At 41.3% G+C, this 20171-nt stretch overlaps 1 protein-coding gene across 2 annotated transcripts in view; it reads right to left on the bottom strand.

The window, feature by feature from the left end:
• Positions 1 to 498: 498 nt before the first annotated feature.
• CFAP20DC (CFAP20 domain containing) overlaps positions 499 to 20171 on the bottom strand; it is a 201402-nt gene continuing 181729 nt past the window's right edge. For both annotated transcript variants that reach the window (XM_043979859.1, XM_043979861.1), the window contains 2 exons: positions 12819 to 12910; positions 499 to 1068 (listed from right to left, as the gene is read on the bottom strand). In XM_043979859.1, the coding sequence (XP_043835794.1) occupies positions 956 to 1068; positions 12819 to 12910 (205 nt within the window). In that variant the 3' untranslated portion in view covers positions 499 to 955. The remainder of the gene's footprint in view (positions 1069 to 12818; positions 12911 to 20171) is intronic.

The following is a 20171-nucleotide window of genomic DNA, read 5'->3' as shown; positions in this document are numbered from 1 at the left end:
TGCACCGTTGGCAGACAAAAGAAAGACACTCTGACCTCTCCTGAGCCAGAGGTAGGGAATCTATCAGGTTTGTGGAGTTCTCAAATTAGGACATTACTTGATAAAGAAGGGATTCACAGCCTTGGCTTTGAACTATACCATTACAATTAGAATTCCAAGATAATTGGTGGGAAAATTCAATAAGATACACTTATGTCCGTCTCTAAAAACAGAGCTAAGTAGCCAAGTGGCCCGAATTGATAAGCAGCACCTGCAATGTGGTGTTTGGCAGACCTTGCAAGAATCATAATGAAAAGGGAACTCTAAGGCCATATTATAAAGCCTGAACTAATTAAGGTTGTGCTTCCTTTTCTTTGTGACTAAAGAAAGGCAAACACCTCCAGTAATATTCTAGTAAAAACGTAGGGGGAATAAAAGTACAAAGATATACACATCCAGAACTCCAAAGCAACTTGAAAGACTTTCTTTTGACTATCATACTTTATTTTCTTTCTGGTAATACAAATATATAATAAAATAGAAGGTACCCAAATGGATTTTTAACAGGTAAGAAAAGAATACAGATTCTGGATATCAAGCCATCATTTACAAATTAACACTGCAAAACATATGAATTAATAACTCTTAATTGGCTTACATAAGAATTATAATAGGAAATAACAAAATCATCTATTTAATACAGAACAAATAAGAAAAAGCCCCCAATGTCCTAAGATTCTGTCATTATATTAGTTCTTTGCAAGGTTTTAAACGTATAGAAATTTGTAAAAATGATGCAGCTATTTCTGAATGTTCAGTGGTACTTACAAACATGTTTGATTCTCTGCCAAACTATTCTGATTTAAAGCGTGACCACACAATGCACACACACATTTGGAGGAATACTTGACAAAGCGCTAAAGTGTGAGATACTGTCCTGCTGAAGGAGGCCACATCCTGAGTCTTGGATAACAGGTTAAGCCAGTTCGTAGTATTTCCCGGTCTGGGGATCAAAGTAGCAGTTTAGACATGGATCATACAAAAGAGTCAGCACTTCCTCATCCTCTTCGGCACTTAAGTCGTCTTCACCTGTGTGAAAGAACAAGACATGACCACTAACCATCCCAAGCATTCACAAAGCTGAATAATGGAGGGGGAATCAATCATTTATTAAGTGCTTGCTGTATGTCAGCCAGTGAGCTAAACACAGGGGCTAAAACAGAAAAAAAAACCCTGCCTTCAAGGTGTTTGTAGTCTGATAAAATGCTGTTTTCCTGGGGATTATTATTATTATTATTAATTTTTTAACTCAGTGCTATATAAATTTATTTATCATTTCTTTTTTTCCTCTATGTGATCTTTTTTAAAAAGTATTTTATTATTTTCCAGTTACATATAAGGATAGTTTTCAACACTGGTTTTCACAGGATTTTTAGTTCCAAATTTTTTTCTCCCACCCTCCCTTCCCTTCCTCCTCCCCAAGACGGAAAGCAGTCTGATAGAGGCTGTATACGTACAATCACATTAAACATTTCTGCATTAGTCATCTTGTGAAAGAAGAATCAGAGCACAAGGGAAAACCCACAAAAAACAAGGAAAAAAAGAGCAGCCCCGAAGTAGAAACAGTGTGGTTCAATCTGCATTTAGAATCCACAGTTCTTTTTTCTGGATGTTGAGAACATTTTCTATCATGAGTTCTTTGAAACGGTTTTGGATCGTTGCACTGCTGAGAAGAGCCAAGTCTATCCCCATTGTTCATCACACAATGTTGCTGTTACTGTGTACAATGTTCTCTTGGTTCTGCTTCTCTCAGTCAGCATCAGTTCATGTAAGTCCTTTCCAGGTTTCTCTGAACTCCTCCTGCTCATCGTTTCTTACAGCACAATAGCATTCCATTACATTCATAAACCACAACTTGTTTAGCCATCCTCCTATTGATGAGTATTCCTTCAATTGCCAAGTCTTTGCCACCACAAAGAGAGCTGCTATAAATATTTTTGTACATGGTGGGTCCTTTTCCCTTTTCTATGGTCTCTTTGGGATACAGACCTAGCAGTGGTACCACTGAGTCAAAGGGTATGCACAGTCCCATAGCCCTTTGGGCATAGTTCCAACTTGCTCTCCAGAATGGTTGAATCAGTTCACAGCTCCACCAACAATGCATTAGTGTTCCAATTTCTCCAACATTTATTATTTTCCTTTTTTGTCATATTAACCGATCTGATAGGGGTGAGGTGGTATCTCAGAGTTGTTTTAATTTGCATTTCTCTGATCAATAGTGATTTAGAGCATTTTTTCATATGGCAATAGATAGCTTTGACTTTTTCATCAAAAAACTGCCTGTTCATATCCTCTGACCATTTCTCAATTGGGGAATGACTTAGATTCTTATAAATTTGATTTAGTTTCCTATATATTTTAGAAATGAACCCTTTATCAGAAATGATGGCTGTAAAAATTGTTTCCCAGTTTTCTGCCTCCCTTCTAATTTTGGCTGCATTGCTTCTATTTGTATAAAACCTTTTTAATTTAATATAATCAAAGTCTTCCACCTTGCATTTCATAATATGCTCTATCTCTTGTTTGGACATAAATTGTTTTCCTCTCCATAGATCTGAGAGGTAAACTATTCCTTCCTCTCTTAATTTATCTATGGTATCACCCTTTATGTCTAAATCTTGAACCCATTTTGACCTTATTTTTGTATAAGGTGTCAGATGTTGGTCTATGCCTAGTTTCTGCCATACTGTCTTCCAGTTTTCCCAGCAGTTTTTGTCAAATACTGAGTTCCTATCCCAGAAGCTGGAGTCTTTGGGTTTATCAAACAGATTACTATAGTCATTTACTACTGTGTCTCCTGTGCCTGGCCTGTTCCATTGATGCACCACTCTATTTCTTAGCCAGTATCACATAATTTTGATGACTGTTGCTTTATAGTGTAGCTTCAGATTTGGTATGGCCAGCCCGCCTTCCTCTGCATTCTGGGGATTATTATTTACAGAAAGACGGACAAGCTCTATGGCTCTATGGCTCTATGGCTGTGTGGAGGTCCCATGGTGAAAAGCTCCTCTTAGCAGTGACTATCATGAGTCAGCTTTGGCTAAAGACTAAGAAGGGGCCTGGGCTACTCAGAAGTCATGTGACTTCCCGAGGGTCACACAGGTTTTGAAACCATTGGACAGACGAGGCAAAAAATTCACATCCAAGGGTGGACTCGAACAATATTTAAAGTAGAATGCAAGGAAGTGATAAAAAAATAACAGAACTTTAGTGACTGAGCTCTAAGGATCCACACTGAGATTCTGATACTAGCTATTCTATTACACAAAGGGAGAATCAAGGCTCCAGATGGCTTCAGTGACCCAGAAACCCCCTCTAGGTTGTTGTTGTTGGAGGGGGGCAGTGTTGGAAGAGAAGAACTGGACAGATGGGAAGAAAAGCAAAGACAGATCAAAGAACTAGGAACCAGGCACCTTGTTAACATAGTATATATTCAAGAACTACATGCTTCAGTTATTCTAGTCCTTGTGGGGAGGGAGCAATGCAAATGAAGCTGGATCAGCCTGGCTTTGATCTCTTACCAACCCTCAGAACTGGGCAAATAATAAAAATGAATCGTAAAAGCCCCCTAGCCTAGTCCAAGGGTTCTAGCTACATAGAGGAGAGAAGCGGCTATGTAGACAGTAAACGATTAAGTAATTTCTAATTATTTAAGTGGTGGAAAGATTGGTGTCTCCTAGGGAAACAAGCATTAGGTGCCTCTTGTGGGCAGGCTGCCAGGCCCCTTTTTGGGGCTGGGGGACTTCTATATGAAGGGGACAGTCTTTGCCTTCAAGGGGCTTACATTTTGCTGCAATACTCATCTTTATCATTGGGATAAAAAGAAACAAGCCTGGAGCTGCAGGAGATCTCAGCTGGAGCCCATTTTGCAGAAGAGGACGCTGAGATTTCACAGCTTGCTCTGCTAGGATGAAGCAAGGCCTGGTGGAGACCCACTGGATGTCCAGTGGCCAGGCTGGGTTTTGGCTCAGCTCCTCAAATGAGATTGCCAGAGAAAGAGTCTATACTGCCATTAGGAAGATTATCTAGTCCAAAGTGTGATGATTAAAAATAGGGGAGACATGGTGTGAGATTGGATACCTTGATTTGCTTGAGTCTACTTATCAGAACCACCCATGAGGGCTGACTCCATTGGCTAACACAGCAACAATCCTTTGCAGTGACCAAAGTCAACCCAGCTGGAAAATGAGTAACTGATGCCAATTAAGCTCATACCAGCAATGAAGCAGATCCTGAACTATTTGGTGATGGTGGTTTATGGGTCTTCAAGAGACATTTCTTTCTTACCTGACTGCAAGTTATGAGACTATGAACTTATCCTGTTTATGGTCTTATTGTCTCCAGCTCTTCCCCAACCCTGGCTATGGGACTCTCAGAATTAACCTGTATTTTGAGAGATCTCCTTCTCTCAAGACATCTCCTAATCAATTCAGGAGGACCTGAGTTCAAATCCAGCCTCAGACACTTGACACTTACTAGCTGTGTGACTCTGGGCAAGTCATTTAACTCTCATTGCCCCACAAAATAAGTAAATAAATAAAAAAAATAAGATGAAGTCAGGATTCAAGTAAAGATGAAGTCAGGGAGAAACCTCCATCCAAGCTGACACAATGACTCCCATCTAGAACTGGCTCATGCAGGCCAAATCTCATCAGTAAAGTCCTTCAGTTTAGCTGGACAAAAGAATCTGTCTCCACCTAAGGCTTCTTTTGTTAGCTTGGGTTTGGGTTGGGTTTGACCTAGATGAGATTTGATGAAATCTCTCAAGGAGACCTCATTTTTGAGTGGAGGTGGAGGGAGAACTAAGAAGGAGACATCTCTGGGTCCCCCAAGATACTGATTATTAAAAAATACTTCTCACAACCCTTCATCTGATTCTGATTGGGAAACTTCATTTCTCTGGGACACCCAGAGATCTCTCTTAGTTCTCCTTCCCCCTCTACTGAAAGAAGCTCTCTCCTTGAGAGATTTCATCAAATCTCATTTAGGTCAGACCTACCCAGACCCTAAGATCACAAAAGGAGCTGTAAGTGGAGACAGATTCTTTTGTCTAGATCGCCCAAGGGCTTACCAATGAGATTAGACCACCCCGAGATGAAAGGATTCTGCTCTGATCAGCTTGGGTGGGGATCTTGCATTCCTTTCTCTGAAGACAACCTTGGACTTCATTTTAATATAATCCACCTTCAAGCCATGTCAGCCAATTTGGTTTAAATAATGCTAACCAATTAGATTTGTTTGATGCATAAAGACCCACCTCTTATTGAAAAGGTATAAAAAACCTGGACAAGTAGCCATGTTGTCTGTCTCTCGGGGAACCACATGATCTAGGTCTCATTGTCTCTCTGTCTCTCCATCTCTCTCTCTCTCTCTCTCTCTCTCTCTGTCTCCTTGGGACCACATGCTGTCTCTCTGGGGACCGCATGTGCTCTTGGGGCTACATGCTTGCTCTGGGGACCAGGAGAAATTAAGGAAACACTTGGCTAATCCCTTACCAGTGGAGATTGATAAATTGATAATACGCTTATCCAAAACTTGTGTCTATCGTAATTATTTAACCACCACAAAAGTGTTTATTTGTAAGACCTAATTTAAGGTTTTGTAGTCTGAAATTAGAGTGCTAGGCTAAGTCATAAAGACCTGGATTCAAATCTTGCCTCAGCCACTAGCTGTGAGAGCCTGGGCAAGTGTCTTAACTTCTCTGGGCCTCAGTTTCCTCATTTGTAAAATGAGGGGGTTGGACTAGCTGGAGCCTGAGGTCCTCCCAGCTCCAGAGCAAGCATCTTGTGATCTAGTATTCTTCTCCTGAGGAAATCACAGATGGTCTAGGCCTTTGCATGTGGCCTAAGATTGGTAGCCCACAAGTATATTTTACATTGATAATTTCCCCTGCAACATTTCCCCACCTAATGTCCTGTTTTTATGGATCCAATGAACCATATTAGGTAGGATCTGTTTATCCTTTGTCTGAATTACTTTTACTACAAGAAAAATGCCTTTGCCCAGGACCCCGGTCTAGCGTTTATAGCATGCCCTTCTCATTCCTAGCCTTCCCTGCATATCTTCCTTTCTTGTACTATGAGCTAAAACCCATTTTCTCAAAGAGTAAAACTAATTTTCCGAATAGACATAATTAAAATTAAAAAAAAATTTTTAGATATAATTTTAAAGTTATATATTTGTGGAAGTGAATTATTTTGAGTCATCAGTACCTTGGAGATCTCAGTCTATTTTTGTCATGACTGAATAATGTTTTTGGGAAAACTCTGACCTATGGGGTGAAGGAGTTATACTGTATGTAAGTGCTGATGTGACTTTCTACCTGCATTTTACAGACAGATAGATTTACAGGTTGGCATATTCCAAAATGAAAGATACTGGCATATTATAGAGCTAGCCAGGAATCTGCCAAGGATGAGAATAGCAGCTGGGAGTGTGGGGGTACAAGGCAAACACCATACCCAACTGGGCAGGAAAATCAATAGGGAAACAATTCATTCCTAGATGTTTTGTTACAGGAAAACTTCGGTAATGATGAGTAGAGTGCCTTACACATAGTAGGTGCTGAATGTATGTTAAGCTGAATTTTTGTTGAATTTATAACGTTTCATATATTATATATATATATATATGTATATATGCCTACACATATATTATAGACGTACACAGACAGACAGACAGACAGACACACACACACACACACACACACACACAGACTTCTTTATCTAGTATGTGGAAGGCACCTGAGCCAGTGGAAAGATAGCTGGACTTGGATCGAAGAAGCCCAGGTCTGGATCTCTCCTCTGACCTGTAATAGCTTGGTGGCCAACAGTGTGTCATGTCTGTTTCTTCTTTGTCAATCCTGGGGTGATCAGAGGTGGACAGGTGATGCAGTAGAGAAAGCACCAGGCCTGGAGTCACTTATGTAAAACCTTATTTCCTTTCCCCTTCTATCCCCCCCTCCCCCATAAGAGGGCTTCTACCTTCCTCAGAGGATTACTAAGAGGAAAGTGCTTTGTAGAGTTCAAGGGACTTTAGAAATGTAAATTATCATTATTAATCAATTCATCAGCATTTGTCCTGTGCAAGGCACTGTGCCGAGTTGTTCTGAATATATTTTTGGTTATTTTAATTATTTTACGATATGACTATTATCATCTAAGTTGAACCTCAGTGACCTAAAAATGGCAACAAGGATGGGATCCTCAGAGCAAAACTGGGTGAAATGATCTACCTTTGACATGGAAATGTTCTAACTGTCAAAGGGTTTTGTTTTGGATCTAATGTAGTTTTCACAGACTTCAACTAACATCATCTTACCATTGTAATCACTATGTAATGAAATTATAATATCATTAAGCAATTACCATTATGATGTCGAAGCAATGGGAAATGTTATGAAAAGTAATTACCATGCACGGGGACTACAAAACTTTCCATGACATTCTTGGATCACACGGGGTTTGTTCCCCTCAAAACGGCAAAGCGCTCTGCTTTAAAGCTGAGAGACGGAACCTCGACAAGGCTACAATGACAACCGCTATTTCCTGTTACCACTTGGAGACCATCTACACCTGGGTCCAAATCTGGCTTTTGACTTTTCCCCGGAATAAAATAATTTCTGGTTAAATAGAATTGCCTTTCATTTAATAATCAATTCTCAAGTTTTAGCCCCATCCACTTTGAAACTGGTCAATGCCAATAACACAAGAAAAGCCAACTCAGCCATCGCTCGCTAGTGCTGCGACATTGGCTGTCCAATCATCTGTCTGTTAAGAGTTACTGGGCGAGGGGCAGCTAGGGGGCGCAGTGGGTAGAGCACCGGCCCTGGAGTCAGGAGGACCTGAGTTCAAATCTGGCCTCAGACACTTAACACTTACTAGCTGTGTGACCCTGGGCAAGTCACTTAACCCCAATTGCCTCACTAAAAAAATAAAATAAAAATAAAATAAAATAAAATAAGTTACTGGGTAGAGTCACTTCTCCAGTTCACCTACTCTTACTGAGAGCCAATTGTTGTAAATAAATAATTATTGGGGCAGCTAGATGGCGCAGTGGATAGAGCACCGGCCCTGGAGTCAGGAGTACCTGAGTTCAAATCCGGCCTCAGACACTTAATACTTACTAGCTGTGTGACCCTGGGCAAGTCACTTAATCCCAATTGCCTCACTAAAAAAAAAAAAAAAATTATTGACATTTAATGCATTTATGACAGTAAAAAAGGCCAGCCTATGAAAAAAATCAGGCTGACTTTCAATCTAGAATGTCATTGGTGTGTGAGGTCAGATACTCTGAACACCTCTGAATGACTTTACTTATCCTTTGATTTTCTGACTCTGTTGTGTAGGAGAATTGGGAACAGTTGCCTCCCCACTGCCCACACAGAGCTTCAGAAGGCACGACTATTTTTGTATGTCTATTCCCTCATGCTTGTTGAAACCACACCAAGGGGAAGGAGATCCACTGGGGTGGCTTGACCCACCATCAATATGGATGGCATTTTGAGAAAAGATCCCACTGAATGCTGTTTCACTGAGTGCAGGGCTTCCCAAGTGTCCTGGGGCACCCCTCTAGCAAGGCAGCATCACCTTAAGGGAAGTTCCCCATAAGCTGTGCTGTGTTCTCAGCAGACGTGAGCCTGGGGGAGAATAAGATAAATGAAAGGCTCAGATATGATTTCTCTGACAATACTGAATTAGAATCTTATTGCTGCTCAGAAAGCAAGTGAGCGACAGGCAGGGAGTATTGATTGTTGTTTGGGCGTCAGCTGGAAAGCGCGTACATCAGACGCTGTGGAAGCCAGAAGCGATTTTCTATTCTGGTGAAATGCCACTTAAAAGAGAATTCTGCAGGTCTGCTTCATCTGGAAGTATCCATACTTCACAGTATAAACAATTTTTCATAAAGCAGTGCGACTTCTAAAAGGATCGCTGTGTTCCCAAAGTCCAGACCTTGGAACAGATTTTCACATACAACTCAATGATGAGCTCCTCCTGCTGTCCCCTGATGAGAGGAGAGACAGTGAGTGACACAATGGAGGGAGCCAGAAAGTCCCAAATCTGACACTAGAGGTCTGTGTGACCCTGGCCAAGTCACATCAGCTCTCTGAGCTCCAAGCAGCTCATCAAGATGCTACAATGCAGCAGAGGTGTAGACCTGCACTAAAGGAGGGTCTTTCTTCATCTGGGAATTCTCAATGCCAGTGAAATCACAGGCCCACTCCCCACTGCTAGGTTTTCAGGCTCATCAACCAAAGCCTGGTGTCATGAGCTCGAGATAGGGCTGTGCCCCTCACTCCTAAAGCTCTCTTTGTCTCAAGGAACACACGAGCATGCCATGCAGGGCCTTCCTTATGGGGCCCTACGAGGATCCAATGAGCTGTCTCTGTGTCCGTGTATGCCAAGCACATTTAAAGCATGAAGACCTAAATGCTCCAAGAGCCTCAAAGCTTGGAGAACACAGGCATGCTTCATCAGGGCAGGTGGATCCTACCCACAGGCAGATATCCAAGAACTTTAGCCAGGTCAATGTGATACCGTGGCTGGTCCTCAGGTAGCAAGCGCCAAGCCTTGTCTATCTCTGGGCCTGTCCATGAAGCCTTTCTAGCCTAAGCTTGGTGTGTCAGAGGTTCACACCCCTGACATGACTTCTGTGAACCCAGGCTCACTTCCACACTCCAATGAGATAGGAGAGCAGGACATGTGTGGATAAGAAGAACTTCCGAGTGAAACCACGATGCCTCTCAAATACAACACTCGCCACACCGTCTCAATGACATCTAACAAACTTGATACCCATGTTTCCATGACAAAATGAAGCACATATTCCCCAAGGGCACTAAGCCTACATCTTGGAAGGTGTTTACCTGATACAAGGGAATCTGTGCTAGGGTTTTGTGTGCACATAGGCGTGTGTTTGCATGTGCACCTACATGTGTGTGAGTGCAGGCATGTTCCCTGCTCTTAATTTAAAACAGTTATTTGAATGATATTCTTTTGTTTCTTCTTACCTAACTCTCCAAAATCACCTAAGTTGTTTGTGGCTAAGGGCCTGGAGCAGAATCTATTATGCTTCAGCTAAAGTTAAAAAAAAAAAAGGCAGGGGGAACAATCATGATCTCAGACAAAGCAAAAGAGAAACAGACTTAATTAAAAGAGATAAGCAGGGAAACAACATTTCACTAAAAGGTACCACAGGCAATGAAGCAGTAGCAAACATTTTTAAAGGCAAATTTCTCTGATAAAGACCTCATTTCTCAAATAAATGGGGAACTGAATCAAATTTACAAAAACAAGAGCCATTCCCTAATTGATAAATGGTCAAAGGGTATGAACAGACAGTTTTCAGAAGAAATCAAAGCTATCTATGGTTATATGAAAACACTCTAAATCACTGTTGATTAGAGAAATGTACATTAAAAATCCTCACACTCATTAGAAATGACAAATGCTAGAGGGGATGAAGGAAAACAGATACTCTAATAAACTGTGGGTAGAATTGTAAACTGGTTGAATATTTCTGCAGAACAATTTGGAACTAGGCCCAAAGGGCTATACAACTGTGTATGCTCTTTGTCCCATCACTGTGTCTGTACCCCAAAAAGAAAAAGGAAAAGAACCTGACCCATGTGTACAAAATATTTATAGCTGGCAAAGAACTGGAAATTGAGGAGATGTTCATTAACTGGAGAACGGCTAAGCAAGCTATAGCATAGGACTGTAATGGAATACTATTGTGTTATAAGAGATGATGAGGGGGTGGTTTCAGAAAAATGCATGGCAAGATCTATATGAACTGGTGCAAAGTAAGTGAGAAGAACTAGCAGATCATTGTGCACCATAATACTGATGTTGCAATGATGCTCAACTGTGAAACACTTGGTTACTCTGATTAATACAATGATCCAAGACAGTTCCAAAGGAGTCATGATGAAAACACGCTATTCACCTCCAGAGAGAGAACTGATGACCTTCTGAGTACAAACTGAAGTATAATGTTCTCTCTTTCAATTTTTTTCTTGCTTTTTTGTGATACAGTTAATATGCAAATCTGTTTTGCACGATTTCACAGGCACAACTGATAATATTTGTCTTGCCCCCTCCCTGGGTGTTGGAGGGGTAGAAAGGAGAGAATTTGGAACTCAAAATTTAAAAGAAAAGAATGTTAAGAAGGATAAAAACAACCAACACACATAGAAAAACTTTCTTCTTCCTCAACCTTCTAAGTTGGGTTAAATTCTTGGGAGTCGTGTAGGTGTCGTGGCACAGGCTCATTTCCTTGTGATTAAGAGAGTGTATGTGGTCAGCACCCTTCTTTTCTTCCTCATTCTTTCCTATCCCAACTCTGCAGAGTGTGTGTGTGCGTGCGTGCACACGCACACGACAACGTTTCATGAAAACAAACTGAAACACGGCCTCAGCTCCTGAACAGTGCAGACTGTTCTTACACTACCTCATGGGTTGGTAACGTGAAAAGGTAAAGCTGAAGACTGCAGTCCCTCTTCCCATGCCCATGCCAGCATGCCAATGCCCCGAGGCACCGAGTGGAAGCCCATTTCAGAATGGCTCATTAGAATGCAGTCCTGGCATTTCCCCTCTGGCAGAAGCCGGGTTGACGTTTCACCCAACTGAGTTGCTGCTGTCAGTGCTGGCCTTTGTGACAGGGACTTCAAGATGCCTTTTCAGGCACTTCTCAGAAATCTCTTGTGTGCCTCTGCTCAAGGATCCCAGCCTCATTCTCTTTGGCTTATTGAGGACATTTAACATAACAGATCACGGGTTTCCTCCCAGCAAGGTCCCTTCTTGACAGCAAGGCCCCATTTTTCTGTCATCAGTAATTATAAATGCACACCTCTGAAAAGATGCCCAATTTGAGGGGCAGAATCTATTCCAGACAGTAAATCACAGAAACAGCTCCATCCCCCAGGCAGCCAAAACATACAAGTCAGATTTATGAGCTCTCAGACCTGAAGACAAATGTGGATGCATCATTGCTCTCTCCCTTGGGCAATCAGCAGAAAAGCGGCCCCTTCGTGGGTCTCAACTGTGTTTTTTGTCTTCCAGACTTTGGCTCTTGTGCTCTCTTGTTCAAGCCTTGATGCAGAGAATGCTCTTGGACTGCCATGACATTAAGGCTAGGCACATGTGGCAGGGCTGGGGAGTGTTTATTTCCCTTTCCCACCATTCACATTTCTCAATTTTCAGCAAAATTACTCTGTTGATGTTTTATCCCTGAGTCCCTAATGGTGGTATTTCCACCCCAGAGCCAGAAATCAACGACAAAGGGGCCACTGACTCAGGGATTGTCCTTCATTCTTTTCAAATTTTCAAGAGGGACCGTCAGAGCTGGATGGAGCACTTTCTCCCATTTAAAATGTGTTGACTTTGCAATGCTCAGGAAGTGATATTAAAGTATTAGAGCTACTTTCCTAGAAGCAATAATTAGAAAGTTGGGGCCATGGTTTTGCTGTGTTTCAGCTATGCATGTATTCGATTATAGGAGTTGTCATCATCATCAGTAGAGAAGTGGACCAGTGTGATCTGTATTTAATGGCTGAAAAATGGCAGGATTTCCTCATCCTTAGTGTGTGTGTGTGTGTGTGTGTGTGTGTGTGTGTGTGAGAGAGAGAGAGAGAGAGAGAGAGAGAGGGAGGGGGGTGGTGGGGGGTGTAGGTAGACAAGGTGGCCTTAGAAGCACCCTCCAGCTCTTGATCTTATTTTTGAACATTTATAAATTCATTTACTTTCCTTTTCAGCAAACATTACCATTTAAATTCCTACCTTGAACACTCAAACTTCCTGAGGAATCCAGGAGCTCTGTAGGCTGCTGGCTAGGGGGGACAATAGGTGGACTGAACACATTTAACCAGTCTCTGAAAAAGAAGAAATCAAAGAGACAATTTTAAACTCTAGAAACATGAATGCCAATGCATTAACAAAAAAATAAAAAACTGTCCAATTCCATATGAAAACATTCAATAAATTGCCCAGGACAGAATGATGAATAATAATGATGATAATTCCCAGTTCTATAGCATTTAATGTTTAAAAAGTGCTTTCCTAGTCAAAAGCCTGGGAGCCAGGGCCTCCGAGCATTATTACCCCCTTTTTACAGATGACAAAACTGAGGATCAGAGAAGTCAAGTCACTCTCTACTGACTCTGGATCCAGGGCTCTGTTGTTACTAGAGAAAATGCAGTGCGTGTGGAGTGGAGGACCTAACTTCAAATTCTGCCTCTGCCTTTTAATGTTGGGGTGGTCTAGCACCCGTTACCTCACTGTTCTGGGCCTCAGTTTCCTTATCTTTAGTACAAAGGCGTTGGACTATGTAGCCTCGCAGGTCTCTTCCATTTCTAAATCTATAATCTCATAATGCTAGGATCCTAAATGGGGACATTCTCAAAGGGTCTGTAACTCACTGCGTTCCGTCTGTTCTAGACCCTTGACCTCAAGGATACAATTCATATTACTTGCAAATGTGAGAAGCATGCCTCTTTATTGTTATCAAGGACCATGAAAAAAATATTAAACAGCACGAGGCCAAGCAGAGATCCCTGGGGCACTCTGCTAGAGACCTCTTCTAAGTCAGCACTGGCTATTCTTAGATAAGGATAATCAAAGTTATCTCTGTAGCTGTAGCCATGAAAGGATCTTGTATGCTTTCAACACATGCATGGGAGACATGTTGTTGTAGGAAAGCCCTCAGGGATGAATTTTGCTCTACCAAGCTAAATTATATAACATTTTGTTCTGTCCAGGCAAAAGATGGAATGTTTCCTTAATAGTAAGAATAAGATGTCTACATTGGAGAAAAATAAAGTAGAAACTTTGCTATAACCTTCAGATGAGCAAGTTTGGACAAGATGGTAAATTTTTTGTTTCACTTACTACATAGCAGTACCGGTCGTAAGTTCCCACATGGGAGTTTTGTTTCAGGGACTGTCATATCCAAAGAATTCATCACCTAGAGGCTGCTGGTGATGAACAACTTTGTACCTGGGTAGGCTGGTCCTTAGATAGCAGCCACTGTCACCAGGACTGTCGCTAAGGACTCTATTCTAGCTCTCTGTCACTGCTTCTGTCTTTTTGGCACAGCCTGCAAGAATCCAGGGCCACCTGCATATCCAGATTAGTCCGTGAGTACGACTTTTGTGGAAGATGACAGACAAGAAATGGTAGAGATATAGCATCTGGTTTATAAGGATCCCTTTCCATCACTGATGACAATCCCCATGTAGACTTGACATTTACTATTCTCTTTCAGTAAGTGGAAAATGGCATTCAAGAAGAAAGATGATGGGAAGAGCATTGGGACCAAACCAAGGACACATAGAAGGAGCCACATCAAAAGGAATATGGTTCTGAAAACATTCTTAAGCTATCTGAAGGGGAAGACATTAAATGACTGAAAAAGAATGACGTGGCCTTTAAAAAATGATGCAGAGCAGAGCTACCTAAACTTTTTCTACTTGCGACCCTTTTCACCCAAGACATTTTTACATGACCCTGGGTAGACAGGTATGTAAAATAGGTAAACATAACCTTTTATTGTCAATTTTTGTGACCCCCCACATTCTGTTACGTAACCCCAGATGGGGTCATGACCCACAGTTTAAAAAGCTTCGATCTAGAGGACACTGGCAACTCCTGATTCACGAACTTACTTTGGTATTTATGTAAAACCTTTATGAGAATGAAAAAAAAAATAGGGGGATAGGTAGATGCCAATGATTGCCTACAGCAGAGCTCATCTTCACAGCCATATGGGCTGATCCTTTTATGAAGGATGGATAGGAAGACAAAGACAAGAACTCTAGTAGGAGAGAAAGCATGGAGGGGTGTGTGCCTTTATTTTTGAGATCTCTAACCCAAGTGAAATTACTGAGGGAGGAGAGTCACTCCCCAAGTCATCAGAACAGTTGAAGTATTCCAGAATCCAGATTCTTGAGTAAGGCACTTCAGTCAGAGTTTAGCAAATATAAATCAATGACTGGAGTCCAGTGAAGTCCATCCTTGTGTGAAGACCCGCAGCGTGGTGGAAACAAGGGAGAACCAGGCTCTGGCCACAGCACAAGGGTTCTCTTCCTTCCATCTCTTTTATTCCCTCCTTATTTTTGTTCCCATCTCTACAATGATCCCAAAGCAGGGATGTGGGTTCAAATTCCTACTGTGCTAGGTGGACACTGTTATTTGGAGAAGGTCTCTTAGCCTGTCTGAGCCTCAGTTTCTTTAAAATGATGAGGTAGGACTAGATGACCACTAATGTCCTTTCTAACTCTAAATCGAGGAGCTGACAACCATTTCCATTCATCTTTTATATCCCTAGCACCCAGCAGTGTCTGGTGTATAGTGGATTCTTAATGAATGCTTATTGAACTGACTGCATACAGATGAAGGAAACAGAATAGTAAAAGGCAATGGTCACAGGTCTTCTGTCTACCTCTACCAATGAAGGTGTTGGGGTATGAAATGTGTATCATATTTAGCTGTGGGAAGGGACTGAGCTAGGAGAAAAAAGGAATTCGGTTGGATCTCTGCATGTTTTTTTTCACATAGATGAACCATTCTAAATTTCTCTATTTCTTATAACCTCTGATTATAATTATCATTAAATGTATCATACAGTTTCCAGAGTGGTGGTAAACTGTCTCTACTCCTTCCTTCCTAGCCATTTCCCCCAAAAGTGTCTCTAAATTCATTTGCAGTTTTGAATCAACGAATTAAATTATGGATGGCAGTGTGGTCCTAAGTCTTTCCCTAACATATCATCACTCACCCTGCCAATGTGGAATGAATGTAATGGGAAAATGACCCCCTTCTGCTGTATCATAATTTCAGGATACCTTTCTCTTCCTTCTAGCCCCAGCTGTCAATAGATTATAGACAGTAAAACAAGTGCGGTGAGCACGCTGTGTAACGGAATTTCATGATAACCCATTAAGGAAATCAGAAAGGATTTGTCCTGGACTTTGCTGCTAACAGGGCATTTTCTGATAAGCACCTTTGATTTAGCCCATTTAATTAGAGCAGACCCGGAAATTTCTACTTTACAGAAAATTTACCAAGGTTACATACAAATTGCTAACACAGTGACCTCATTAGTCACTAAAAATGAGGGTGGGCAAGGATTCACAGACAAAAAAGAGCAAGTTATATAATCCTACAAAGGAATCCCCAATGACAAATTAGGAAGCCCAGTCATTGGTGACATTTGCTGTATGAACATATGCATGATTCCAACAGAAAATTCAAACGATTCACCACAGGTAGTTATGAATTATTAATGTGAAAACCAAGGAAGGTCATAGGAAAACCTCTCCTCCTTAATCTGACAACTCTACTAATGTATTCCCCTTTACTCAGAACCAAAACTCTGAAAGCTCAGAGTTTCTTTAAGTTAACTAAGTTATGATTTTAAATTATATGCTTATGTGGATATGTATACAGAGAGGCAGTATGGCTTAGTGGATAATAAGTTGGGCCAGGAAGACTGGGGAGCTGTTTGAGGCAGGTGGCTTCAATTCAGAGGTAGACTCTATTGTAATAATATTTTATCTGAATATAACTTATTAGGGCTTGCAATTCCACCCCCCCAACCACATTATGAAATAGTAAGTACAAGTATTCCTTCCATTTAATAGGGGAGGAAACTGAGGCTTAAAGCAATTGCCTGTACTCACACAGACCTGACTCTTTCCAGGGCATATGAGATCAACTAACAGATATATAAAGCTTTAAGGTTTACAAAGCCCTTTCCTCTATCTAATACGTGGTAGTCATTTCATACAAGAATAACATGGGGCACACAGCTGGTAGGTATGAGCACCAGAGCTGTCAGTCCCAGGTCACACCCACCAAGCCCCTGAAGGTTCACACTCTTCCCCCTACGCTGGGCTAACTCTGGTCTTCAAGGGGGCAGGAAGGAAGTGGGACTGTGTTAATGATACAGAGAATACTACTTTGATGTATTGATTATGGAGCCAGTGTGTGGGCACAAGTTGAGCCTTAGATGACTATTCATTCACACCTCCTCATCCTGTGTTAGTCTCTCTAGTTCTTCCCATAAATGCTCCTCAGAGGATCAACCCAGTGGGGTTCCTCTTGGTCTTTTAACATTTCATTGGTTCAACCTGGTACAGCATGTGGGAAGCCCATTGGTTCTCTCTCACTCACTCGGTCAGCCAATATGCAGCTTCCAATAGGTCAGGCTAGGAGCTGGGGATATAAAAACAACAGTGACCAGGCTGCCCCGTGCCCTGTCTGCACATTTACCAGATGCTGTCCCTTAGGGTACTTCTTGGTGTGGTCTGCTTGTGTCTCTATGCTGTCCTTTGGGTCATCTGTAATTCTGATTCTTTGGAGATGATGGTATTTCCATGGCTTGCTCCCTTGAGCATCACGAGGAGATAGCAAGGCCAAAAAGAGGTTTCTGTGCCCTTGCGTGGCTTGTGATGCAGAATCCCCCAATACAGTTGAGCGTCCTCTCTTTATTATACTCGATTCTGGGCCTGCCCAGCATATATGTACTGATACAATGGGGTTCCCATGTTATCCCCGGAATAATAAGTGCCTTTATCCACTTAATTTTTCCTTTGTAGATTATTAAACCAATCCAGACTGGAAAGGCCACTGAAAAGGTCTTGCCAATCTTAGTTGACTGATACAATCAAAACTATGACACCCACAGAGTAGAGCAATTACAGAGTTTAATTCTAGCGGTTATTCTCCATGACAGCATCAAACACCTTGGCAAATGTCTCAGTGTTTTAAGGACACTGTGTCTCCTCTAACAAGGATTCCGTCTGTGTAACTTGGCCAGGGTTGGCTGTTCTTCCCAATTTCATATTCTTAAGTACCCATTCATTCCCATTTTCTCATTAGGAGCTGTGTCGAGCTCAAATGCAGACTCTACCATCATCAACGATGACATGAAATCCCTAAGGAATCTGTAAAGGTTTGCATTTGTTTGCTTTTCTCTTTTCAGTCTCATTCATAAATACATCGGGACTGATTTTGTTGGGGCACATGCAAAGCTTTCTGCTGTTTGAAAATGGGCTTATACTGTAAACGAGTATTGCCTTTCACCAAGGTTTTTCAGTCTGGCAGGGAGATCCGGTGTGGGGCTGAGTGTCAAGTTTCATAGAGAGCATTAAAAAATGTAATCAAGCATCAAAATATGTATCCCCATTTTAAGGTGTTCTGGGATGTCAAGGAAAGTTCAGGCTTGGTAGGCATATATGGGGAAGGCCATCTGGAAGTTGGCATTTGAAGGACAGGTAATACCCGAAGGAGAGGATAAGACAGGAGAGGTGTATAATTGATAGGGAAACAATGGGGGCAATGGGGGGAGGAGCAGGAGCTGTGTGGGGTGGTGAGGAGACCAAACTAACTGGGGTAGAAGGTCCACGTCATGGAAGTGGGGGAGAGAAGACAGCACCATATGTAAGTGCAAAGATGAAGTGTTTTGACTTTATAGAAATGACAAAGCAGAGCCACTGTAGGGTCTTAAGGAGCAGTATGGTGTGACAAAAGCGGCATTTTAGGTACATTGAGCGAGTTGTGTTGTGCGGAATGGATTGGAGTAGGGCAAAGAGTAGAGGCTGGGCTCTAAGAGGAGGCTCCTGCAGTCATCCAGTCATCCAGGGATTCAGTTCAAGGCAGCGAATGTTTACTAAACTCTTACTATGTTAAGCTACGGGAATAAAAAGCCTTGGATAATAATGACAACACTACCAGGGCTAGGAAAAATAACAAAACTCATCTGGGAGAACAAAAGGTCAAGGATATCAAGGGCATTAATGGAAAAAATATGAAGGAAGTTGGCCTAGCTGTACCAGATCTCAAACTGTATGGTAAAGCACTCATTCTCAAAACAATGTGGCACTGGCTAAGGGATGGAGTGGGAGATCAGTAGAATAGATTAGGTAGACAATACACAGCAGGCAATGATCAGAGGAACCTAAAGATCCCAGAACTCGCTATACAACAAAAACTGCTGAGAAAACTGGAAAGCAGTTTGGCAGAAACTAGCTATAGACCATTTCACACAGTATACCAAAATGAGGTCAAATTTGGCATATGGTTTAGACGTAAAAGATGATAGCATTAGCGAATTAGGGGAGAATGGAATACTTTATATGGAAGGCCTATGGATAAGGGAAGAATTTATGACCAACCAAGAGATAGAGAGATTACGGTATGTAAAATGGACAATTTTGATTATATTAAATTAAAAAAAAAGTTTTGTAGAAACAAAACAAATGCAGCCAAGATTAGAAGGAAAGCAGAAAACTGGGAAATTTTTTTTACAAGTTTCTCTGATAAAAGCCTCATTTCTCAAATATATAGAGAACTGAATCAAATTTATAAGAACATGAATCATGATGAACAGGCAGTTTTCAGACAATGTAATCAAAGCTATGTATGGTCATATGAAAAAGTACTTGAAATCACTGCTGATTAGAGAAATGCAAATTAAAACAACTCTGAGCTACTACCATGCACCTATCAGATTTGCTAATATGACAAAAAAAGAGGGGATATGGAAAAACTGAAACTCTAACGCACTGTTGGTGAAGTTATGAACTGTTCCAACAACTCTGTGTCCCAGCTAGTCTTTATTGCTCAAAGGCAATAAAACTGTGCATATCCTTTGATCCTGCAAAACCATTCCTAGATCTGCAACCCAAAGAGATTTTAAAAAACAAAAAGGACCTATATGTATAAAATATTTATAGCAGCTTTTTGTTGTAACAAAGAATTGGAAATTGAGGGGATGCCCATCAATTGGGGAATGGCTAAAAATGTTGTGGTATATGATTGTCATAGAACACCATTGTGCTATAAAAATAATGAGCAGGATGGCTTCAGAAAAACCTGAAAGACTTACAGTGTGAAGTAAGCAGAACCAGCAGAGCATTGTCCATAGTAACAGTGATACTGTATATCAACTGTGAATCACTTAGCTATTCTCAGTAATACAGAGATCCAAGAAAATCCCTAAGAACTTATGATGAAAAATGTTATCCACCTTCAGAGAAGGAAATGGACTCTCAATTCAGATCAACACTTGTGTGTGTGTGTGTGTTTCTGGTCTGTGTTTTTTCACAACATGACTAATACGGAATTGTTCTG

This window comes from Dromiciops gliroides, chromosome 1, assembly GCF_019393635.1.
Source record: "Dromiciops gliroides isolate mDroGli1 chromosome 1, mDroGli1.pri, whole genome shotgun sequence".
Classification (NCBI taxonomy): Eukaryota; Metazoa; Chordata; class Mammalia; order Microbiotheria; family Microbiotheriidae; genus Dromiciops; species Dromiciops gliroides.
Note: the sequence above shows the minus strand (reverse complement) of the source record. Positions and strands in the feature narration are given on the sequence as shown.